The 26,956-nt window shown below is 39.6% G+C and overlaps 1 protein-coding gene across 2 annotated transcripts in view; it reads left to right on the plus strand.

Moving 5' to 3' along the window:
* LOC108145588 (probable chitinase 10) overlaps positions 1–26,956 on the plus strand; it is a 129,200-nt gene that overhangs the window by 81,443 nt on the left and 20,801 nt on the right. Inside the window, exons 5-7 of one of the 2 annotated variants that reach the window (XM_041710078.1) lie at positions 23,604–23,883; positions 23,954–25,384; positions 25,443–25,638. In XM_041710078.1, coding sequence (XP_041566012.1) covers positions 23,604–23,883; positions 23,954–25,384; positions 25,443–25,638 — 1,907 coding nt within the window. The remainder of the gene's footprint in view (positions 1–23,603; positions 23,884–23,953; positions 25,385–25,442; positions 25,639–26,956) is intronic. The other variant, XM_041710079.1, reaches the window with a different exon arrangement.

The raw sequence follows: 26,956 nt of genomic DNA on the forward strand, positions 1-26,956 counted from the left end.
TGGGTCGACGACGAGTATTTTATTTGCTTGTTTTTTGGCCAAAGCGATTCACATATAATTCGAAATATATTATGTTTATTGTAGAATTTTGGTTGTTAGTACATGCAACATTTCATTTCTTGGTTAGAATGCTCACTATCTACCGATTTTTACACGAATGCAAAAAGTTGAAGGATGGGCCAAAACACAATTGACAAAACGCCACAGATTAACTTTCAACTTTTGGCACTCTATACCTGGATGGCCGACTTGACAATTGCAACTTCCTTCTTAAATTCCATTTGACGGCAGCAGCATATTAAGCAATTAAATTTGCCGAAACCTCAGGCGCAACTTCAGGAACGACAGAAAAATTCCAGCGACGAAATATTGTTCAATTTAATTTATTGGCCGAACCGACACGAATAGATTGGTTTTGGTAATGTTGGTAATGCTTATAGTTTTTCACCGAAAAAAATTAAAACTTGCGAATTCTACTGCTAATCACGTCGGGGTCACCATGAAAATTTAATACTATTTTGTATTAACGACGCGAAAACTTGTGACTGCAGTAGTTCGACGATGTTAAATTGCGAATTGTGAAACTGTTTCGAAAGCGCGACGAAAAGGAGTGACTACGATGATGTTCGATTGATCACTGACTATTATATTTCAATAATTTCTCTTAGAACCTAATTTATGCTACGGTGGCGAGAGACGAGGCGAATTCGCAAGAGCGAACGGACGAATGCTTTATTGGCTCCCGCTCTCGCCCTACAAGTAGTGATTTAAATACAAGCGCTGAGTGCGCAAACAGTTGTGCTCTTTCAGATATGGGATTATGCGCGTCAAAAGGCATTTTTCGAGCAGGTTTGACAGACACGAGAGTAAACTTATCGGTCTATATGAGGCTGGTATTGTGTGATCTTTTCCTGGCTTTGGGATCATTATGTTTACCGACTTTTTCCATTTTTTTGGGAAGTAGCCAAATCGTGTAATCCCGTTAAAGAGTTTACAAATTACCTCAACTGCACAGTTTGGGAGTTCAATTAGCATCTTAGGAGTTATTAGATCACCGCCTGGGGTCTTTTTTGTTTTTAATTGCTCGCTGATGACTTTTGCAACTTCGTTTGTTTGGAACAGAATTGGCGCCGTCTCAGTTCCACCTCGAATTGACGGCGACGGTAGTGTGAATGAATTATTTGCAGGGTTTGGCTGAAAAACATTTGGAAGGTGTAAAACAAATTTACATGCTCTGTCTTTGTCGCTTCTGGCCCAGCTGCATGAAGAGTCTCTTACGGGAATTACTGTTTCGGCCGGCGCACTTAGATTTGGGTGGGCCCTCCACAGGGGATGCTTGGTGCTGGTGGGTGAAAGTTTCTCAATGTACTGGCGTTGCGCTTTTTCTTCTTCGTGCCTTAGAGCCCTGGTAAGTCTGCGACCAGCTTCCCTAAGACTATGTTTTGAGGATGGCGATCTGCTGGTTTGCCAAACACGCCTCAAACGTCTTTTCTCCAAAACAAGCTGTTCGATTTCAAGGTTAGTTTTGTGTTGGTGTGTGTGCCCATCCCTCCCTTGCGGTGTAGAAACTTTGGCTGCTGCGACGAGTACAGACTCCAGTGCATCGGCATAGCGGTCGATGTCCTCCTTGATGTTGAACTGAGGAGTTAGTTCGATGTGGGAACTTACGTACTTTTTGAACTTCAGCCAGTTGGTTCGATGCGACGTCAGCCTGCAAAGGTGCTGGATTAATTCCGGGCTTCGAGAAGAGTTATTAGCACTGGTGAGTGGTCCGATGATAGATCCAAAAGCGATTTTGCAGATATTAGATTGCGAGAAATATTTTTTGTCACAGCAAAATCAATTAAATCAGGTAGTTTTCTAGGATCTGTAGGCCAGTATGTAGGACTGCCTGGTGAAACGTAGTCCAGTTTGTTGCATGTTTTGATGAGTGCATTATATATTTGCCTTCCTTTGGGGGTCACAAGGCGAGATCACCAGTGTGTGTGCTTGGCGTTGTAATCACCTGCTGCTATGAATCGCTCTCCAAGTGAATTGTAGAAGTCCAAGAATTGGTCTTCGGAGACTGTAAAGCGGGGTGGGCAGTAGACAGCGACAATGGCAAGGTTGCTGGTGCTCAACTGTAATTTTATCGATGTAGCTTGCAGATAATTATTTGCAAACCGTTGTTGAAAGTGGTTTTTGATACGGTCTCTTATTAAGATGCCGGTTCCGCCATGTGCTTTACCATCTGGATGATCGGTGCCGTAGAACGTGTATCCTCGTATTTGAAAGTTATATTTGCTGGTGAGATGCGTTTCTGCCAGCAACATAACATCGATGTGATTTTCGTTCAGAAATTGAGTTATTTCAGGTATATGCCGTGAAACACCGTTGGCGTTCCACAGAGTTATTCGGAGGATAGGCATAATTTATTTGGACTGCTGAGCTGCAAGCATTTGTAACAAGATATTATGGTTTTGCATTAGAGTTCGCATGGTGGTTTTCATGAAGGACATCAATTCCATCATATTTTGTTGGAAAGATAATATCATAGTTTCCATGTTACTTTGTGGCTGTCCCATGGCCTGCTGTATGTTATCGATTTTCGGCTCTATGTGAGCTGTGCCTGATCTTAGAGCACTGGCGTAGCAAATGCTGTTGGTGGTAATTGAAGTGCCAAATGATGACCTGGCTGCTTTTGCGAAGAAAACTTCGGGTGTCGTTTGTGATTTCATGTAAATGTTCTGGCGTGCCGTTGTCGCTCCTTGCATCCGACTTTTCATCTCCTTGTAGACTGGGCAGCCTCTGTAGTTTGCTGTGTGGTTTCTTTGGCAGTTTACACACTTTTTAGTGAGACAGTCTCCCTTGTGGGCAGGGCAGGGTTCGGAGCCGTGGCAGTTTCCACAAGCTACACAAACTGACCTGAGGGTGCAGTAAGCCCTGGTGTGTCCGTATTCCTGGCAGTTTGTGCATTGCACTGGCCCGTTCCGTTTGTGCGGCTCTTCTACTGTGATCCTACGATGCAGAAGGTACTGCAACTTGTAGATCGGGTGCACTGCATTTTTTTTCAAAGTTCTGCTGTCTGGCTCCAGCTCGACCTTGAAAAGTGGTTGCGGCTTCTTGTTTTTGTTCATAATGTTTATAACATTTTTGGCGCAAAACCCGTTTTCTTTTAAAGCCTCTATAATTTCAGAGGGGGTCACATCGGGTTCTATTCTTTTGAGGATAACTTGTAAGCCCTTGCAACTTTTCAGCTGGTACGTGTAGTAATTCTTTTTGGCATCGTTTAGGTACTTCGAGACTGCTCGGAAATCATCTTCTGTTTTGGTTTGAAGTTTGGTTTCGCCTATATTCCCTTTCATAAGCAGAATAACATGAAAGTTATCCTTCCCGACCAGCTCAACTAATTTGTTGACCAGGACGTTGGAGATCTTCTCCCGAACAAAGATAGGTGGTGGCTTAAGTTTCTTTGGGGCTAAATCTTCATACTCTGTTTCAGGCTCCGCCAGAATGGAAAATCTATTATTATTTAATGGCCCGAGATTTTCAGGGCCTTTGTTGGTACGGTTTATTTTGGGCATATTGCCGTCAGATTTTTTTGGGGGGTTAGCTTGCGCTTGGAAATATTAATATAGCGATCCATGCCTGTCTGCATGGCCGAAACCGCTTGCGGAATTGTAATTGTTGACGTAGTAGTTGCTGTTGTTGTTGCACTAGGTGGCAGAGGCTCGGTTGGAGTTTTACATTGCTCACTCCATGGTGTTTGAGCGGTGAAAAGCAGGGCGGGAGAGCAAGAACTAGCTCTCTGGTTTTCGGCGGTCAGTAAACTTGCACTTTCTTGCACTTTCGGTTCTAGAGTATTACTCGTGAACGAGAAGTAAGCATTGTTACGGGCCGAAGAGAGAAGACGTTTGTCTTGCTCTCTATGAATTTTTTCACGGGCTTCGTCTTGTTGTTTTTGGCGTTGAGTGCGCTGATCCACGTTCTTACTCATTTATTGATAGAGCGTAATATTAATTAATTAATTAATTAAAACTTTACGATAAGCGAATTAGCATCGGGAATCGCAAAACCTCGCGTTTATAAATTTTTTCGAACGTTTTCGACTTAGTGGCTTATTGTTTTTCCGGAGCGTAAAGAAAACACGTCTACGCGCGACCAAAATTAACCCTTGCATTTTACCTTTAAATGCTTAAAATAAATCTTTGAATTTATTACCTTTTCCGGCTTCGAACTCTCCAGCCAAGCCAAGTACTCAAAACGACGTAGCCCCTACTCCAGCTATGAGTGAGAGCGAGAGCCAAATAACCGGCGTACACTTTTCGCCAGTGCCTTGTTCACCCCGGTACTCAGATCGACGAAAAAAAAATACCAGAAAATTGCACTGCGCTGCCAGATTTTACTGGGTAAACGTTCGCCAGGCCCCGGCGTAAAGAATAATAAATGTATTCTTTTAAGGTTGAAATTGACGGAGCTAGCAATTTTTGGATCAACAAAATGAACGGAAAACCCAAAAAACTCAGGAAAATGTAATACAATAACACAATGTTGACGACATAATATTAGATAGAACTCTGGAACAATATCGATAAGATTTTGAAGACTTTTGAGGGGTATGGCTTCCGAACGAACTTTTCTGAGACGCAACGCTTCTTTGAAAATGGAGTAGTTTTGAGGAGTAAGCTGCATTGACATAGAACGGCGTAGCAGCTTCATTTTTCACTATGCCTAGGCGTAAAATTATATATGTTTTTGTTTTTCTTTGTTCTTAATGCAAACAGGATTTAAAAAGGTTTTAAACAGCATTAATGAAGCCTCGTCATTTCATTCCGATTTCTCATTTACGTATCAGCTTCTATGGTATGTTTTCAAAAGGTTATTTCTGTTTTTTTTATAGGCTAGGTTAGATTAGGCTAGGGCGGCTGCCAGACGTAGTCAGACGCTTGTCTAGTACTAACCCCAAGTATCTAGCGTTGTTACTGAAGGAGAGAATGAAATTGTCTAGTATTGGGGGTTTAATTGTGGGACCTTATATTTATTAGTTTTCAGAGATTTACTCCCAGTCCTTTCTCTGGAGTCCAGTAAGAGAGTATTTTTAGCTTGGCGGTCATCAGATCGCATAGCGTTTGTGGGAATTTGCCTGTGAAGATACATCGTCTACAAATGCTAAAACCTTGAATTCGCCTCCTTCTAATTTACATAGCAGTTTATTTACTGCGCCGTTCCATAGTAGGGAAACAGTACACCTCCTTGAGGGGTACCCATATTTACGAACCTGGTTTGTGCTGGGATTTCCACTGAGGAGGTAACCATTCTGCTAATCAGCAATTAAGGGTTTAGTTCCACGATTGGAATGCAACCAGTGCAAATTCCTTGAAACGGAAAGCCTTTTCAATTTGGCTGTCTACGGCGTGTTTAACAAATTCTATCGATTTTCCTTTTGGGATGCATTGCTGTGTTGCCGATATTTGTTTGGGATCGATGATTGTTCTTGTGCAGTCCAATCAACCGCTCAAAACTTATAAGAAGGAAGGAGGTCAGACTTATCGGTCTGAAATATTTACTTGTTGTGTGTGAGGCTTTGTCCGCTTTGGGTATGAAGACCACTATTGTTTCCCTCCATGTTGACTATATTTTTCTTATCGCCAGAATATTTGTGAAAAATATTCCTATCCAATTTATGGCCAGCTGTCCTGCAGGTTGTATATGTGCAGGTGAAAGGTGATCAGTTTCTGGTGATTTCAAAGGTTTGACGCTGTTTAGAGACTCGTCTGCCTTTTGTAGATATCCCTGAGATGGAAATGTTTTTCCTAAGCCTGGCGGCCTCTATATTCAAAAAGAAGGTCTACCAAGCAGATCTATTTGCTTTTCTTATTGCTTTCTTATATGAAGCTTATTCGAGTTTGTATTATTGCCATTTCGCATCTTCGGATAGAGCTTTTGCCCTATTGAAGTGGGCTCTGCAGTTGGATCGGAGTTCCGAAATGTTTTTTGTGTAGGCTATTCTAAAGGCCGTATTATAAGCTTCAGTAAATTTTCCTACTATTTTTTCTAGGCTAAGTAGATTGTTTTGTTCATTTGGGGGTTCTATGGGAAGAACACCTAGTGAGCTTCTTTGTAGATAAGCCATTTGTTCGTTTTAGGTTTACGAACTCAACTGGAGTGGGAGGGTCTATGCTCTTTTAAGACTTCCCATTTTCCGACTGTGGGGGTAAGATGCAGTAAGACTGTGCCTTACGTACGCCTTCGTTTATAAGCTATTATTTTCATAATATGTCACTGGACCGTATATATTCGTTCAACGATTTAGGAGTTCTAAGGATTATGAGTGTTTTATTCATTATTTACTTCCCTTGTCCGTCGTAACTTAGAAAATTAAGCTCCCGTCGATCGTATTGAGTCGATACAAAAAAATTGTCTTCCTTACGCCCTTCGTGGTTTGAACTAGGATCAAAACGTTAGGTTGCTTTCTTACTCTAGTAGATTAATATTGCTTTATATACCTAATCTTGTAAATCGTAGAACTACATATTATTATGCTCAATCTTTTTAGAGGTGATATTAACTCCATAGAATTGCTAAGCCGCTTTTCTTTTAATGTGCGTTTTAGACCAACCCGCAGCTATCATCCTCTGAACTTGGCAATATGTACATCAAATTTTGACATAGACGAACCCCTTTTGTGTTCTATGTAATAATAAAACAAACTTATGTGCGCTTTTCGCATACTCGTGCCTGAGTTCTATTTTTACAAATTCTAAAGATGGCATTAAATTTTTCGTCAAACGTAAATTTCCTATTTGGTTTCAATTTTTGTCAACTAAATTTACCGTTCATGTTGATAAAGAGGAACACAACTGACAAACGCGTTGTTCACGTAGAATGCATGTGGTTATTAGCGCAGGGCGTGAGTTGGATAGGTCTTAAGCGAGAATGGCCGAATCCTTCTTGAATGCAATATTCACATTTGCATCTATATTTTTTTTTCTTATTTAGATTATTTTATATATAATAATATGTATAGCAATTTTAAAGAAACAGACCGCATACAGTTCTATAAGTGCTCGTGTTTTTGCCAAACTGACTTTTTAGTAAATAATTCTATTTATGTAGTTTAAGTTAAAGTTTAATAAAATGTTCAAATTGGCAAAACCGTTTTATTATATATTTTTTTTAACATTCGTTGATTTTTCTTTTTTTTTAATTTAATAATTTGAGTTATTATTATTTTTCTTTTTTGTGCTAAGGAATGCTAAATTATAAACAAAAAAAACATATACATAAAAAAGGAATTTGAAAAAAAAAATAAAAAAAACTTAAACTTAACTTAAAAAAAACAAACGAAAAAAAAAAAAATTAAATTAAAAATATAAATAAAGAAAAAAAGAAACTTAAAAATAAAAACAAACTGTTAGCAGCGTATATCGCGTCTTTGGTGCAGCTCGTACCGCTCCGTTCAACTAGCAACTTTTACTGCTAACCGCGGAGTCCCTGACTAACACACAACATTATTTCGTTAGGAACAGATCTTTATTTGGCGCTCATCGCGTCTTTTATTCCCTTTTCCATTTATGTACTAGTAACAGGGTTTATGTATAAACAATTCTAGGAGGTTATATGTATACTCTAATTTGGGAACAAGAGTATGTCATAGCGGGTAATAATTTTCATGTGTCTCTCTGAACAATGTGTTATATGAAGTGGTGTTGCATCAACAGCCTAATTGTTCATGTTCAGATGTGAACATTCTGCGTGGGCCTTTATGCCTTTATTTATTTATGTGTGTGTTCATTTATGTGTTCATTGGTATCCCGAATTCTGTATTAATTTTTAATTTCAATTTAATTCAATATTTTAGCCCAGCGCTATAAGCATATGCTTATTGTTAAGGCACTGGTCATTATACTATGAAAAATTATTAAATATAAACATTATTGACTTAAGACTAACACCTATAAACTATCTTATTTGAAATAATTTTATATTATTTGTTTGTATGTGTTTATTTTTATAATAATATTTATTATTTGTAAATTTCTTTACCATTTTAAATAGAGTTGCACTCCGTATTGTTGTAAGTTCGTGTGGTAGACTGTTCCACAGAGAGATCGACTGCGAGGGCATATATGTATAGTTATTAGTTCGTTGAGATATTGCAGGATACATTGGTTCGTGGCTGGTCACAATTTTATAGAAGTAATTTATTGATTTACATTTAATTCAAAAGTTTAAATTTTATTTAAATTAGGTCAAGAATTTCATTAGTCAGGTGTGTATTTTCTTTTGCTCATTTCTCAATTACAGATAACATTTTATTGTTTCTACTGACACACACTCTTATTTCTTTAACTGGACTACTAATATAGATTTGTACGTCATCAGCGTGTAAATGTACTTCACATTCGGACAGGAACTGGGTAAATCGTTTACATAGATTGCGAACAACAGAGGGCCTACACTCATAGAAAAAAATTCCGAAAGTTTAGAAATCTCGCCTTTAGATCGGTCTTTGAATCAATGACAAAAATTTCTTGATTCAAGGAAAAATTTTAACTAAAAAAGGAAAATACTTTCTGATTGTAAACTTTTAAGAAAATTTTTTTTTTAAATTAGGAAAAAGACCTTTTTTTTCGGACGTCAACAGCAACAACAATTGTTTAAAAGTTGATTTTGCCTTTGAGTTCCATAGAGCCATATCCTTCAAAAATAGAAAGCCAGTTTTGACTTACCAAAGCAACTCGAAAAAAAAAGAATGGTAAAAAACGAAGTCAACGATGTCAGTCGGATGACTTTGCCGAAAGCTCAAAGGGCGTTCGACTCAGCAACGTCATTCATTAGGTTTTTAATGGAAAATCGCCTTCGAGATCAAGAAAAAAGTACCCCTCAAATATAGAAAAGCAGCCTTTAACTGAGCCGCTAAATGGTAGCCTAGCGGCTAAGTTGCCGGACCAAAAATTTGAGCAGCACGAGTTCCAATCCCCCATCTCGGGATTTTTTTCTTTTTGTATTTGTTGAAAAAGGGAAACCACTCACGTGTCCTAACGTGCTTATCTAAGTTAAGCAGACAAAAAACTTTAGGAAATTATCTAAAATGATCAAAACTTTTTATTGTTAATACATAAAAATAAACAATTTCTGAATAGATAGTATCATTTTCTAAGCCATCTATGAAAATGTATGATTTTTTTAACATCACTCGTCCAAGCTTTTGACGTTCATTCTTTGAGTCCGAACATAGCCTAGTGTTACAATGCCCGGAAGGCCCGGGCTCGATTCTCGCCGACGACCAAATAAAAATGCGAGTGTTTTTAAGTTTTAGTATTATTAGTGTATCAAAATATTCTAATGTGAATTTTATAAATCATTTTTATCTGTATCATCTTCTCCCCCATTGTTTAGGTTCAAATTAAATTACATGTGTGTTAGCCAGCGAGGTGTGTCGGTCTACCACAAAAAAAACATTGATTGTCCTGTCTTAGTCCGTTCGTTCTCGTCGCTCGCTTCATTTGTGTAAGTAGTTTGCACGGCGAAACTTGTCAATGTGTGTATGTCGCCGACTACGATTTCATACAAATACTGTTCGTGTCGCGACGCTTTACCCTAGCAGAACTCTGAGAAATGATCTTATTTTTAAGAAATATTTTGTCTTGTTTCAAGAAAGTTTTTTTCTAATTTTAAGAAATATTGTTTTTTTAGTTTAAGAAATAATATTACTTGACTTAGCAAATTTTATTTATTGATTTTAGAAATAATATTTCTTGACTTAAGAGCTGCATTTCTTGTTTGAAGAAAGTAATCATTATTAATTTAAGAAAGAAATTTAAAATGAAGACGACTCGCCTTTGGCGAAAATTCAAAGGCCTAGGTACATCGATGGATGAAAACTTGTGGTTAAGTTCTTCAACATTGGCAGTTTGATCAATTATTCCTATTCCTAAGCTATTCTTTCCATTTATGTTTTATGGATGGAATGTTGTTATAATAAACTATTTTAGCTGAGCATATCTTCTTGGTTACCGTTTCTCTACCCTACCTTAAATTGATTATGAAAATCGTCAGTACGGTATCGCTTCCATTCAACGTAAGCGGTATAGCGCTGATTAATAAGGTTTTTAATTACATGATTACACCAGGGCCTTGTGACTTAAGTTTTTAATGGCAGAAAATTTGCAAATATGTAGGTACTATTCAAAACATTAATTGTCAAGCAACATTGTTATTACGATAAATAGCAGACCTGTTACATACATTTAATTCTAGTTCCAGCGCTCGATAGTCAATATACAATATTTACAATATTTCTATAGTCCCTATATTTAAAAGAATGAGTTATATAGTCTAAATTAAGGTCATAAGTAAAAATATATGCGTTGAGAAAGCTGGTACTGAGACCTGGTCATTAAGTAAAATCTTGTTTGGGTCATTTATGAGAAATAGGTCAATAAGGGTGTTCACTGGTGTTGGTTAAATGTGTGGGTATCGTTACGTTTACAGAAAAAAGTCCTATAGACTCAAAATCATCAAGTTAATAATTTTCCTTTAAGAGGTTGTTATTAAAATCACCTGCTAGGATAATGTCAACATTAAAAGCTGATAAATTCGCAATAAAATCAATGACGAATTCGTATGGTATTGTTCTGTTCGGTCGATACATACAGCCAACCAGTGTTTTCGTATTACATATGCCAAATATTTCCACTAGTAAACATTCTATTGGACTATCATTTGAATGTTGTGACTTTATTTTACATTTAAGTTTGTTATTAACATAGGTCGCGACACCACCAGCATGACTAGTACGGTAAGCATCATAGCCATTACACATAATTGGTTTCTGACACACATATGACATCCACATTTGACTCAATAAAAATTCACCTAAACTCATACCTTTTTCATAATAAGCTATGTGCATTGATATACAACTTTTAAACCTTTTTTGAAATTTCTTATTACTTTTATCAACCTATCAGTTATGAAACCATCTGTTTCACCCGAAATTTTGATGTTTAAGCCTTATTAGGGTTAAGCTCAATTTTTAGAATTTTTAAAAATGTTTTCTTAGAACAAATAATTTTAATATTAAATAATAATATTAAAGATATTAAGAAGATATCACATCTCCCGGACGTTTTCAAATTTGATAATGAAAACAGGGTCGACGAGCTTTGTGATTTACGGGCGCGAAAAATGTCTCGCAGACGTGGCGGCGGAGTCAACTGGAGATTAAAGCACAGCTTGTGAGAGCTCGTAAGTTTTCCCCGTCCACATATGGCACACCATGCACACGCACATCGCAAGAGCTGATTGCTATGTTTTGGGCAGACAACTTCGCTTCTAGAAGTCAGTCTGGAAGTCAGCCATCTCCTGATTCAGCTGGTCGACTCGCTCACCCAATTCATCCCGTTCAGAGCGAGGATCAAGTATCTCGCGTTCTAGGCCTACGATTTGTGAGCCTATCTCCTTGACATCTCCGGCGACATCCGCTTTTCGATACTCGAGAGGATATGTTTTATATCATTCTTACATGTACTCCTAACAAATATTAAACATATTACTATCATTGTTTGAGTTATAATTATTAGAGCCAAATGCCCACTAGCATTAATTTAATGTTTTCAGTTTTTTAGTTTTTCTAGTTGCTTTTTGATGTTAATTATATTATATCTTATGTAGCCTTGATACCATTGGTTGTATTTTTTCTTTCTTAATATTAAATGCTACTGTAATTAGTGGTGCCACTGGTTCCTTTTTACTGCCTTTTCTGATTTTTTGGTGCGCAGCTATTAAAAGGTGTTGTCTATTGCGGGTTGAACATCCGCTGCTCCGTCTTAGTACTCCTTGGACTTGAATTTACGCGACCTGGCTTCGATGGTTTCCACATTTCCATTCTTACACCGGGTCATTGAAAACCTTATACAACCAAGAATTTGAAGTAGATAATTCTACCCACATGTTTTCGGCACGACTCTCCTGGAATGCACATTTTGAGTTCCGACTTTGCTTAAGTGCCAATAGCTCGCAGGAATTGTCAGTGGATGATTTCCAGTCCTTGTTAAAGTTGTATATTAACAAGTCAGCTTTTAATTGCGGAACGAATGGTTTTGTTATCATTCTATATACTGCTGATGCTTCCTGATCGAACAACGATATTTCTGCGTGTATAACGAAATTCTCATCAAAAACGAACGCTTGGGCTGTCATTAAATTGTATATCTCCTTTATGTCGGTTCCAGTTGCTGATCCAGGTAGCTGCAGGTTCGGTGGTAGTTTTTCCTTATTTAGGGCAATTTTCCGTTTTATTTATGGGGGCTTTAACAATTAGGGCCTTACCCGACCGTGATTGAGATCAATTAATAAATTTGTAATTGATCCTTACAATTTCTAACAACTTTCTTGTAATTGTGTAATTTGAAACAGCATCGTTTGATATGCTAGCGCCATCCGATTGGCATATTGATTTTCATGTATTTCCTTGTGCATCCGCATTATCTCGTCTTCAATCGCTTTGAACTATTCGTTTATTTCCTTTGATGTTATTTTGTTATAATATTACACGTCGAATCTATTAAGGATGTTTGTTTCATATGTTGCAGATCTTGTTTATTATCGAAGAAGTTTTGTATATTTTCTTCAATTAAATTTCTGTCTGTTCGAACAAACTCAAAGGGTGCTCTTTGATGTCTTTTTGTTTTAAGTATTAACTCATTATTTGCCTTAAGCTGATTAATTCTATTCCATTATGAAAATTACGTACCATTATTTGGCTAGCTCCTCCATATAAAATTAAAGCTTTGCAATTCATTGCTAGCTCCCAGATATATTTATCTATCTGTCTTAACTCCAAATTGTTATGTAAAATTAAATTCCATTACGACGCTGCTATGTCCATCAGTCCAATATTGTCCAGGTATATCATCAAATTATTTTCCAATGGTTGCATATATGTTATTCCGCTAGCCGAGTTTTCCAATGTTTTTATTCCGGTAATAAGGGGAGATAACATTAAAATACAATATATTTAAGTTGATAATTTTTTTGTTGGTCTTCTTCGAATCTACTTTTTGATCTGTTTCTAGTGGACATAATTTTACTATTGCTCTCTTAATAACTCCACTTGGAGTTTTTACGAAAACGACTCTTACTTTTCCATCGGCTCCAGGATGAGTTTCTGCTATCCTTCAAAGCGGCCATTTGTTGGACTTGTATTTTCATCTTTTATAAGTACCACTTGCCCTTTTTTGGTCTTTCTGAATCCTAACGAGATTTTCGTCCTCCCAATTCTGTTAAAAGTATATCAAGTGTTTGTCTTCCAATTAGAAAATGAGCTAGTTTCAAAATCTCTTCAAGATGGTTTCCATCGTCAATCGGATACAACGGTCTGGAATTCAATATGGCTTCAATTTGTACTAATAATGTGCTCGTTTCCTTTCTGTGCTGTCTCCTATGACTAGTTTTAAATGATGTTCCCCAATTCCTCCAGAGTTAGGATCTATACAGTTTCGATTAATTGCTTTTATAAGATTCTCGTTTAATTGTCTATCTGTGCCAACAAAGTTAGAACCATTGTCAGAATATATATGTCTGCATCATAATTTTCTTGCTATGAATTTTTTAGGCCGCTATAAAAGCTTCAGTAGTAAGATCACTTAAAGCTTCTAAGTAAACTGCCTTTGTGCTCATACATTCAAAAACGGCGATCCTATGTACGATTTTTGTCCTCTTCCTTTTTAGACCCATTATCCATAACTTTCTTCGGATCCGTGCTTCTATTATCCGATTGCCTACTTGACTTAAATGTGTTTTTTCAATTAAAAGCTTAGACATTTGTTACTTGTTTATTATAATTGGATGTTCTTATTAAAATTTAGCTCCGAAAATTGTAGTCTGCCTCCGACTCTTAGAATTTCATTATTATCCAAAAATGGATGTAAGGGTGTTTGAAAATTTAATACTATTTTGTATTAATAACGCGAAAACTTTGTGAACGCAGTAGTTCGAGACGATTTTAATTTGCGAAACTTTGTGAAAACTATGTCGAAAGCGCGACGAAAAGGAGTGGCTACGATGACGTTCGATTGATCACTAACAATTATATTTCAATAATTTCTCTTAGAACCTAACTTATGCTACGCTGGCGAGAGACGGGGGGAATTCGCAAGAGCGAACAGACGAAAGCTTTATTGGCTCCCGCTCTCGCCCTACAACTAATGATTTATATACAAGCGCTGAGTGCGCAAACACCGCCCCCTCTGAAGGGACACCGTCCTTCAGCCCAGTACGGGCAACAGGGCCAGTCGGTGGACAGCTCGCCGATATTCGCCGTCCTGCGTCCTGACGTCCGCCACGCGAACCTTGCTATCGGCGCCAGCGTGCACCGCTACCACTCGTCCAATCCTCCACTGCTGGGGCGAAAGATTGTCTTCTGCGACGACGAGCGCTCCCACGACGAGGTTGGGCTCCCCCTGGTGTCACTTGGACCGCTGCTGGAGGCTGGAGATGTAATCCCGGGACCATCGCTGCCAAAACCTGTGCCTAAGAGACGAGACACCTCGCCATCGTCGCAAGCAGGTCAGGCTAATCTGGTCCGGGAGCGCCGATAATGGTGGGGCCAGAAGAGGGACGCCGATGAGCAGATGCCCGGGGGTCAGGGCCTCGCCATCGTTCGGGTCGCTGCTTAGAGCTCCGAGGGGCCTGGAGTTGAGCACGGCCTCCGCGGTCAAGAGGTCTTGGCCTACCGTCCGAAGGAACAGGTGCTTTGCAGACTTCACACCTGCCTCCCATAGTCCGCCGAAGTGCGGTGCTCTGGGCGGTATGAACGCAAACTCGCATCCTTTTTTTGATGCGAATGTTTCGATGCCGCCCCCTTCTTCTCCAGACGGGCTCGGAACTCTCTCATGTGGCGATCTGTGCCGACGAAATTGGTGGCCTTGTCGCACCACACCTTCTACGGAATCCCGCGACGACTCACGAACCTTTGAAATGCCAACAAGAACGCATCAGTGGTTAGGTCAGACACTAATTCTAAGTGGACCGCTTTGGTCGCAAAACAGACGAACAAGGCCACGTACGACTTGTGCGGTGGCTTACCACGGATACGATACGTTGTGCTGAAGGGACCACAAAAATCAACGCCACACATATTGAACGGGCGGAGAGCTCGAAGTCTATCTGCTGGCAAGTTCCCATAATTTACGTCAAAAGTTGCGTCTTACAGCGACAGCAGCGCATGCACGACCGAACTGTTCGTCGGCAGACTTCTTGAGCATTAAATAGCCAGATTTTCTCGCGCCAGCGTGACAGTTCGTAACGTGCAGGTATGACACATAGGATCTGATGAACTGCGAGCTTTTAGACAGCAACAACGGGAATTTGGCTTCGTACGGGATAGGAGCATTCAATAACCGACCCCCAACTCGTAGCAATGTCGAGGAGCACCAATCTAATTTATTTTCCTGAAGAAAAGGGTTTAACTTTTGAATATTCGTTGCTACCGGTTTATTCTTCCGAATTTTACTTATGTCGTCCCTGAACTCGTGAAATTGGACAACTTCGACAATTTTATCAAAAGGGAAATCAGGTTCTCTTGGTGAAATCCTTTTTTAAAGTGCTTCGACACCTTTCTGCACCTTTGAATAAAACGGAAAACCCACACGAAAATTCTCAGAAGCTTCAGGTGCGACGAAAAGGACTCTATTTTCTGAAGCACATAATTTGGCTCTGGGATGACTATGAGAGCTATTGCCGATTTGCGTAGCTCCATCGTCATTACATCAGCCGGCAGTTCGAAATGTTTATTTACAGGCCAATTATTTTCTGAGTCTAGCAAGAACGAAGGGCCACTGAACCAAAAAGACGTTGTAAGCTCCTCGACGTCACATCCTCGGGACACTATATCTGCTGGGTTGACTTTCGTGGGAACGTGTCTCCAAATTGCTTTCTCCCACCACTCCTGAATTTCTGCAACCCGGTTCACAACAAAAACCGACAACGACGAGGGATTTTTTTTTTCACTTTTTGATCCAGTGTAAAGTGATCTCGGACTCTGTCCACAGGAAAACATTCTCAATTTAGCAATGGCCCAACACGATTATAGAGATCTGCTAAAGGTGAGCTGCATACAGCTCAAGGTGAGGCAAAGTTTTCGTCTTGAGAAGAGCTACTTTCGATTTGGCGGTCAATAAAGGCACTTTCAAACCTTCAGCAGTTTGAGTACGAACGTAGTTGCACGCTCCATACGCTCGCATGGAAGCGTCAGCGAAACCATCTATTTGAATCGGGACTTGTGGATCTGTGTTGACGAATCGCGATACCTTAATATTAGGCAGCTGCAGAAGCGTCGCTTTAAACGTCTCCCACGAAGTGAGCAACCGCATCGGTTGCGACTCGTCCCAATCTAATTTTCGAAGCCACAGTTCCTGCAACAACATCTTTGCCTTTGTGACCAAAGCACACAAGAGGCCAAGTGGGTCGAAAAGTCGAGCAGTCACCGACAAAATATTTCGTTTTGTCGCGCGAAGATCCAGGAAAGAGTCATCCAACCGAAATTGAAAGTAATCTTTAACCGGTAACCAAACCACGCCAAGGGTCTTGGTTACGTCTGAGTCTGTCATAAGTGGCATTACGGCGCTATCAGATGCGGATAACTCTGGGCAGTTTGAAAACCACTTTGCCAATTCAAAGCCTGCCTCTTGCAAGACCTGAGAAACTTCGTCTCGAAGGCTTTGCAGGTCCTCAACGCATCCGACGCCAGTCAACAAATCGTCAACATAAAAATCATTCTGAATAACCTTTGCGGCTTTTGGATGAGTTGCTTGCGTCATCTCTCCTAGCCGCATTAAACACCGAATCGCCAAAAAGGGGGCTGGCGAAGTTCCATATGTAACGGTGTTCAACTTAAAGATTTTCAGGGACTCAGAAGGATCTCGTCTCCATACTATGAGCTAGAAGTTACGATCAGCTTCGTCCACCATCACTTGGCGATACATCTTTTTGACGTCGGCCGCAAGGGCAAACTTATGCAATCTAAACCAAAGCAGAGTCGAGTACAGCTCCTCTTGAATAGTTGGGCCTACCATCAAGATGTCATTCAACGCTACCTGCGTAGAAGTACGGCTCGATGCATCGAAAACTACTCTCAACTTAGTTGAAGTACTTTGTGGCCGTAAAAAGCATTGGTGCGGAATGAAATAGTGCGGAGTATTCGGAATTTTGTCATTGGTGGAGGACATGTGGCCCAGTGAAACATATTCCTCCATGAATTCAGTATACATCTTCTTCAGCGAAGGGTCCTTTGACAATTTCCTTTCTAGCGACAAAAATCTACGTTTCCCAACTTCGTATGACGAACCAAGAGTATTTGGGTCAGATTTAAACGGCAAACGAACCGAAAATCTACCGGACGACAATCTTTGAGTATTTTTCTCAAAGTGTTGTTGACAGAGTTGTTGCTCAGGAGTATGGACTTTAGCCTTGGGCGGAAAGTCCTCCACAGACCAAAATTTCTGCAGGGTTGTGTCAATTGACTCCAACGCTTCCTCCTGGCAGCTGAGATGTACCATTTTTTCAGCGTTTTTATTATTTTCAGAGGCACATCTCCCTGACACTATCCAGCCGAGAACTGTCTTTTGTAAGATGGGAAATTCAGGCCCCTGCTTTATCTGGCCAATAGATAAAAGTTCAAAGAATGTTTCAGCGCCGATAAGCATATCTATTTTTTGGGGCTTGAAGAATAATGGATCTGCCAACTGAATATTTTCAGGCACCCTCCACCCGCTGGTGTTCACCGCTTGATCCGGATGATAACCAGAAATATTTTTCATAATCACAATTGTGTGAATTTTTTTTATGGCTTGGGCATAAGTTCCACCAATGCCTCGCAAGCTCATGCACACGTCCTCTCTTGTAATTTTGAGCCTCTGAGCTCGTCGGTTACAAAGCTTATTTGTGAACCAGAGTCGAGCAACGCTCGAGCTAATACAAACTCGCCGCTTTTTGTTTGGACGCTCACAACAGCAGTTGCCAGAATGACTCGATCCGATGCATTCGCATGCAAAACATGCGACGTGGATGGCGACTCCTGCATGAGCGTGGGCTGAGAAGGAGGTGGCAACGCGAGAATTGTGTTTGGGGCATATATGTGTAGCAAAGTGTGATGTGAGGAATTGCACACTCTACTTCTGTTCGATTTGCATTTTTTGACAGTGTGACCCTTTCTTAAGCAGTTAATGCATAAGGGTGCTCTTTTAGCAAAATCGAATCTTTGCTGAACTGTCAGGGCTGCGAAGGAAGCGCAGTTTCCAATCTGATGTTCAGCTGAGTTGCAATACATGCATTGAACAGAGTCGTTCCTGGCAGCGACAAACGAAAAACTCCTATTTCCATTCTTCTTAGGGTTAGATTGGGTCTGCTGAACAGTTTTGGGCTTGGAAGCCTCTTCTGCTACCATGTGTTGGTATCGCCTGTTGAGGGCCGCCTCACATTCGCTCCAAAGTGGAAGCGAAGTATAATCTAACTGTTCTTCCCATTTTCTTTTAGTTCCTGCATCGACCTTGCTCATTTCCAGATGTATTAAAATAGCATTAGTAATGCGTCTATCATCCCCAATAGACAGCAAGGAGTCATACAAGGCTGTGACCGTGTCGATGAGGGTTCTCAAGGCTGTAGCTGAAGGCTGGGAAATTTTTTTGCAAATTAAAAAGTGTCGATATGTTGTCAAAAAAAATAAGACAATCATTATCGTACACCCGCTTCAGGCTAGCAAGGGCTTTGGGATAATTTTCCGCAGTGACTTGGAAGGCCCTAACTAATAATGTAATAAAAAATCAAAGAGTAATATACCGATCGCACACGGTGTAAGGGAGCTAAGTGCCGAGAGAATTACAGCGAAAAATATAGATAGGGTTTTTATATTTTTTATATAAACCCTGCGACAGTATATGCCGCTCGCACGCACTGTAGGGGAGCTACCGCTCAAGCTCAAGCGTACCGAAAAGACGAACAAACGTTTAGGCAGACCGAAAATTGCACTGCTGCAGCGATCGAGAACGAAAACGACAAAAGATAACTCGAAATAGCGGCAGCGGTGTCGGTGTGCGTGTGTTTGTGTACGCGGCTAGCGGCTCTTCCTATGCAAATGCTAACGGAGAATGATACACTGACCAATAACTAAGGGCAACGAATGTATTAGCCTGACGCCAAAATGCGCGCAAAATTATGAAAAGCGCGGAAAAATTCTGAAAAGCGCGGGAAATGTTCGGACAAACTGCGGCGAAAGTTATTGCCGCTAATTTTCTGAGAGCTACACTTTTCACAATTTGCACTTTTTTCCAGCTATTTATATTTATACCCTAAATTGGTGCTCACTAGGACGAAAGTTGGGGGAATTAAGTTCGCACTAATTGGGTCGACGACGAGTATTTTATTGCTTGTTTTTTGGCCAAAGCGATTCACATATAATTCGAAATATATTATGTTTTGGTTGTTAGTATATGCAAATTTTTATTTCTTGGTTAGAATGCTCACTATCTACCGATTTTTACACGAATGCAAAAAGTTGAAAGATGGGCCAAAAAACAATTGACAAAACGCCACAGATTAACTTTCAACTTTTGACACTCTATACCTGGATGGCCGACTTGATAATTGCAACTTCCTTTTTGACTTCCATTTGGCGGCAGCAGCAAATTGAGGAATTAAATTTGCCGAAACGTCAGGCGCAACTTCAAGAACGGCAGAAAATTTCCAGCGACGAAATTATTGAATTTAATATTGGCCGAACCGACACGAATAAATTGGTTTTTGTTGGTATTGTTTATAGTTTTTCACCGAAGAAAAAAAAAAATTAAAACTCGAGAACTCTACTGCTAATCACGTCGGAGTCACCATGAAAATTGAATACTATTTTGTATTAATAACGCGAAAACTTTGTGAACGCAGTAGTTCGAGACGATTTTAATTTGCGAAACTTTGTGAAAACTATGTAGAAAGCGCGACGAAAAGGAGTGGCGAGAGACGGGGCGAATTCGCAAGAGCGAACAGACGAAAGCTTTATTGGCTCCCGCTCTCGCCCTACAACTAGAGATTTAAATACAAGCGCTGAGTGCGCAAACAGTGTTAATTTACTCTTGGAGTCTATCTCATTTTTATACCCTTGCAGAGGGTATTATAATTTCAGTCAGAAGTTTGCAACGCAGTGAAGGAGACATTTCCGACCCTATAAAAAATATATATTCTTGATCAGCATCACTAGGCGAGTCGATCTAGCCATGTCTGTCTGTCCGTCCGTCTGCCCGTATAAAATAACTATCGAATAATTGAGCTCCAAATCATTATTGCTTCAATGTTTTTAGACATATACGCAAGTAAATCATAATTGAAATGTTTTCAAAAATATTTAATTCTTGCAATAGCTGCAAGGGTATATAAACTTCGGCTTGCCGAAGTTTGCTTCTTTTCCTGTTTTTCTTTATTATTAAAGCGATTTTCTCTTTTTTAATTATTCGTTATTCCTATTAGAGTCAAACTAGTTCTGTCTTTGTTGATTGTTATTATATGGATTTTGGTAATTATTATTTTGGAATTCCCTAACCATTCGATGTAGAGGTGTTGCGCTGTTTTACGCGCTTATTATTACATTTCTTAATTTCTTCCAGTCTTGTGGTACATTTCTCATCAACAATGTTCGGGCTCATTCTATTAGAAGGTTTCGGATGTCTGTTTCTATAATTTGATGTTGGGCTCCTGATGTTTTCAGATAATGGTAAACTAACTCGACGCCTTCCTTTGCTAAGAGAGCCAAATAGAGTGAGTCTGCATTAAATTCGTTTATCTGCTTTAGTTGCGAAAAAAAATGTTTGTAAACACACCTTTAGGAGTTTGTAATGCTTTGCGGCTGCGGCTACGGCTGATGTTGCAGGCAGTTCCATTTTTACAATTTAATTTTTATTTTAAAAATTTAAACGTTGGTTTGAACGAAGAAATCAGTTATTTAATTATTATTGCTGGTTTAGAGACACTAGAAGTCCTCATTCGTAATTTGACTTATGATTTTTTATACCCTTGCAGAGGGTATTATAATTTCAGTCAGAAGTCTGAAGAAGACATTTCCGACCCTATAAAGTATATATATTCTTGATCAGCATCACTAGGAGAGTGGATCTAGCCATGTCCGTCTGTCCGTCCATTTCTACGCAAACTAGTCTCTCAGTTTTAAAGCTATCTGCATGAAACTTTTCCAAAAGTTGTCTTTCTATTGCAGGTAGTATATAAGTCGGAACAAGCCGAATGGGACGACTATAGCATATTGCTCCAATAGGAAAAAGGTTTAAATTTCATCAAAATCGGACGACTATAACATAAAACTCCCACGAAAACAAAAAAAAAATTAAAAATAAATTTTTTATAAATTGAACTTTTTTAGTTTTTTTTTTTTTAATTATTTTTGACTAGTTAATAATTTCACATTTCGGAGTTACGCTTTAAATTTGATTAAAATCGGATATAGATACCATATAGCTGCCACAGGAACTATCGAATAATTGAGGTGCAAATCATCATAGCTTAAACATTTAAGCAAGTCAATCATAATTTTAATGTTTTCAAGAATAATTAATTACTGCAAGAGCTGCAAGGGTATATAAACTTCGGCGCGCCGTAGTTTGCTTCCATTCTTGTTTTCTCTCAATTTTTCTGGAAATTCTTTAATCTGATGTAGTTTAAATATTTTCATTTCTGCTCGTTCCAATTCTTCTACTGATAAATTATTTGATCCTGCCAAGGTTTCTTTTTAACATCGACTTAAGAATCTCAGTGCATAAGCTATTACTTTACTATTACTTTTCCCATATTGCTTATTTTGAATTCATGCACAACATTTTCCTGCTTTACCGTGCTTAAAGTTTATAGTACTGTTTCCTCCTTTTCCAAGGGCCAGTCTTTCTTTTCTTTTTTAAGCCACTTCGGTCCTTTCCACCAAAGTTCAGATTCCAAGCTTGTCTAATTTTATACCTCTCGTTCCTAAATCAGCAGGATTTCCCTTTCACCCTATGTGTTTCCATGCAGTCGTTGGTGTCAGCTGCTTGATTTGTTCTACTTTTGATCGTATAAACATGTCTTTATTTCTCCAATTTTGTATCGAACTCAACGCAATTGTTGAATCACTCGAAGCAAAGACATAAATTTTCGTCGCTATGGTCGAATTTTTTCAAAAATTTTTCTAGTAGATGTGCGGCACACAGTTCCAGTTCTTATTCTTCTTCATCAGGCTATATAAGGCTGATTGACTAGCAGCCAGATCATTAAGTATTTCTCTTGTGTGTACCATTTTATTATAATTTGTCTTCATTTATAAGAGGATTTATTTCTTAAAATTTCTAATTCTTTAAATAATTGTTATTTATATTCCCCTGTTGATAGGTTGATAATATATAATTCTTTAGTTTTCCGCCTATGCCGCTTCTTTTTTCCAGATCTTTTGGTTTTTTATTCTTGTCCTGAGTTGGTTAGGACTTCATTGTCGGGCCTTGTATTCTTCGATTGTCAAGGGTTGTGGACCAGCACTTTTCTTCGCTGCTGCTTCCCAAAAATCTTGTGCTTTTTCCAATACTCGGTTAAATTTTTGATGAAATTATTCCATCTAATACCAAGCCATCACTGGCGCTATCCTATTAGGCGTAGTTCGACTCTTGATTTTTATTATCTGTGGACCTCACTGCCGTTGTAGATAATTTTCAAACCTCCGCTGTCGATTGCCGATATGTAAGCCGCGGTCCGACACTTGATTTCTGTTTGTTTGTAGACCTCCCACGTTGATGTAGCTACGATGCAGTCACAAGTCTCCGCTGTCGCTACAATTTTAGCCGCGGTCCGCTCCTCATTGAGTGGTTTTCCCACGCCGTTGCAGCTCCGTATTTAAGTGTCCGAATTTGCCTCTTTAAACAGCCTGACTCTGTCGCTTGATCCTTGTCTTTTCACGTCGACCGCCTTTCCTGTCCATCGCAGCAATCTTAGGTTGAAATCGTCGTTTTAGTTATATTTCCCTCATCTTGTCGTAGTGCACCGTTAAGTGCGCCTTGTGGACTTTTCTATTGTGGATACCGTAAAGTATACCAATCGTCTTGGCAGTCTACACGAGCAAAGAAAATCTTATGCTCAAAGCAACACATGTAAGCAGCGTATATCGCGTGTCTAGGTTGCTCGTACCGCTCCGTTCAACGTTCAACACAACAGTATTTCGTTAGGAACTGATCTTTATTTGGCGCTCATCGCGTCGGTGGGGTGGTGTTATTGCATGACTGTGGGGAAAGATTTAGTTTGACATTTGTTATATGAGTAACGGGCTTAAAATAGTCGGGTAGCTTGACTGTAGCGTTCTTTCTTGTTTTGAAATTTATACGCTGAGTAAAGGGTATCTAATAGTCGACGTTGGCGTTCCATTTTGTTAGTGAATGTATCTATCTAAAATCCATTTTGGGTAATAGTTTTAAAGTTTCCGAACAAATTACTCATACGACACGTAGCAAAATTATGCCGTATTTTACCATTAAAGCAGCCATTTTTTTAAATTTGTCTTACAACACGAAATGCATATATATAATAATAATTATTTGTTTTTCAAACAGATTTGTGACCGGGTTAACCACCAGGGATGGGAAGTAGTCCAGGATGAACTTGGCCGCATGGGTCCGTACGCTCGCAAAGGAACACAGTGGGTATCCTACGACGATCCAGCCATGATTCGGAAAAAGGCCCAATTGGTGAGATCATTGGACCTAGGCGGAGGCATGGTTTGGGCGCTCGACCTCGATGACTTTCGCAATCGGTGTGGAAAGGGCGTGTATCCCTTGCTACAGGAGATACACGCTGTGCTTAAGGATCCACCAAGTTTTTTCCAACCCACGCGTAAGTTACAATAGTTGTACCACATTGGCACGCTTTATGATCATTCAACTTATTACTGTGGCTGTCTTAGCTGATCCAGAGTCTGTGGCGGAGCAATCTATTTCGGGAGAAGCTGGAACCTCTTCTGCTGAAAGTGAATCCGATGGAAAACCGGAAGAAACAGCCGAAGAAACAGATGGCGTGCATGAAGCTCTTTCAATGCAGCCTCTTGATGCGGAGACAGAGGCCAGTATTGGGGGAGAATCCACGGAAACTTTACAAGAAAACGAAGTGGACCTGAATGTGGAGGAATACATTGAAATGGAATCCAACAACCCGATCCCTGGGCCTAGTGTGTCCATGAAATTTAAGGTCATCTGCTACTTTACAAACTGGGCGTGGTACCGCCAAGGCGGTGGAAAGTTCCTGCCAGAACATATTGACGCAGATCTCTGTACTCACATAGTGTACGGCTTCGCTGTACTGAACCGGGAAAACCTGACAATACAGCCTCATGACTCCTGGGCGGATCTAGACAACAAATTCTATGAACGAGTTGTGGCCTACCGCCAGAGGGGCACTAAAGTAACTGTAGCCATTGGCGGTTGGAACGACTCGGCTGGCGATAAATATGCCCGACTGGTAAGAAACGCAAAGGCACGAGGACGTTTCATCCGCCACGTGCTGGACTTCATCGAGCGGTATAATTTTGACGGCCTGGACCTAGACTGGGAGTACCCGGTGTGCTGGCAGGTGGACTGTAAAAAAGGTACGCTCGACGAAAAGAAAGGATTCACCGACCTGGTGCGGGAGCTGTCGCAGTCCTTTCGGCCGAGGGGCTTAATACTCTCGGCTGCAGTGTCCCCCAACAAAAAGGTAATTGATGCCGGATACGATATTCCCGAGCTATCCCGCTATTTTGACTGGATCTCAGTGATGGCCTACGACTACCACGGGCAGTGGGACAAGCAAACTGGTCACGTAGCGCCCATGTACGACCACCCCGAAGGAACAGATTACTTTAACGCAAATTTTTCCATAAACTACTGGATATCAAAGGGAGCTGACCGTCGAAAGTTGATAATGGGATTGCCCATGTATGGTCAGTCTTTCTCGCTGTCTAAGATCAGTGAGCATCAGCTAAACGCGCCCACCAACGGTGGCGGTGAGGCGGGTGAGGCCACAAGGGCAAGAGGGTTTTTAGCGTACTATGAAATCTGCTTTTATATCCGCCAGCGCAGATGGAACGTAGTAAGGGATGCCAGGGGTCGGATGGGACCATTCGCTTATATGGGAGATCAGTGGGTCTCCTTTGACGATGCACCCATGATTCGACATAAAAGTGAGTACATCAAGGCGATGGGTCTTGGCGGAGCTATGATCTGGGCTCTGGATCTGGACGACTTTAAAAATAACTGTGGATGTGAGACTTATCCCTTGCTCAAGACAATAAATCGTGTTCTGAGAAATTTCGGGGGTCCACATCCAAAGTGCTTACTTGAAAAAAGTGAGAACACAATGAGTAAGTACTTTCTAAAAATGTTCCGCATTTTAATACCTAATTCCTACCAATCCCTTAGTTGCAAGTTTAAAACCGTCAGTCATGCCCACTATCAACGCGCACCAAACCCCTGCTCCAACTGCACAGAAGGAATCTTTAAAAAACTCTAGCCAGACTGACATAACCTTCAAATGTGACGGAAAAAACTACTTGCCCCACGAACGTGACTGCAATAAGTATTATATCTGCGAGCATGGAATGCAGATTGAGAAACGGTATGTTTAATTTGAATTTTTTTAAACAAACTTATTAAAAAAACGAGGACGTTCCTATAGCGGCTTTAAGATATAGTCGACTGATCAACCAGAGTTTACATATAAAAAATTTGTTTGGAAAGTCAACCGATTTTGATCAAATCTCAGGGAATAGGATTAAAGAATTTATATAGACCGTCGTTAACCCTAATTTTAATTGTAGAACTTGAGAAACTTGAAATTGAAAGTAAAAATTGAATGCAAATATCTTTTTAACAAAAGATGTTTATATTACATAAATCTACAAATACTTGTGATCTAAGGCGGAATAACTTTTTTATGAGACATAAAATGGTGGGATTGAATGCATCCTTAATACTTTATTGAAGGATAGATCAGAAATATTTCTAGATTTTTGCAATGCATGCAAAATGGAAAACAAAATTCCATTTTTATACCCGTTACTCGTAGAGTAAAAGGGTATATTGTATTCGTTAAAAAGTATGTAACAGGTAAAAGAAGCGTTTGCGACAATGAATATCCCAGTCGACTTAGCCATGTCCGTGTGTCTGTCCGTTTGCCTCCTCTTTCCGTCTATCCATATGTCCATCCGTATGAACGTCGAGATCTATATAAGCTAGAGATTTGGGATTTTAGTTATTAGACACTGTGTGCGTGTTTCGGTCATAGCTATCGGTAGATACATTCCAATTAATGCTCGCACAAAATTTGTGTGGGTAATTTTTACAGGAAAACTTGTCAATGTTTGTGTGCCGACATAGGTTTTATCCTGTTAGTGTCGTGTTCTGCCGCTGTTCTGCTTAAGATATGGTCGCGGTAGCGTAGGGTGGGGTGCTGCTTGCTCTTTGATTGTGGTGTTGTTAATGAAGTGGGTATCTAATAGTAGGGGAACTTGCTATAGCGCCCCCCTTGTTTTAAATTAAGACATACGGTTTTAGTTTTATTAAGGCCAAGCAAATACATCGTTTAGCTCTTATTGGAAAAAACGGGAAAAAACAAAATTAACAAAATTAAAGCTAGGCTCTTTTTTAATAAATTAAAATTTATTACGAAAATATAAATGCTTTATTATTTTTTTTACGGTATAAATAATATATAAAGTCGGACAACAATATCTTATACACTCAAAACAAAATTAAGCCCAACAAAAAATTGTCTTCAATCGCATCGCACCATTATTTTTAATGTCTTTTCTAAAATTAATGTCGTTTCCTTTTTAAAGCAAGAAACCCTAAAAATAAGGACAAATTTCGAAAATATAGAACATTTTTCTAAAAAGTATGGTAGCCTAATAAAAAATTTAAGCAAATATTTACTT

Source organism: Drosophila elegans, unplaced genomic scaffold (genome assembly GCF_018152505.1).
Source record: "Drosophila elegans isolate 14027-0461.03 unplaced genomic scaffold, ASM1815250v1 contig_753, whole genome shotgun sequence".
In the NCBI taxonomy this organism is placed as follows: domain Eukaryota; kingdom Metazoa; phylum Arthropoda; class Insecta; order Diptera; family Drosophilidae; genus Drosophila; species Drosophila elegans.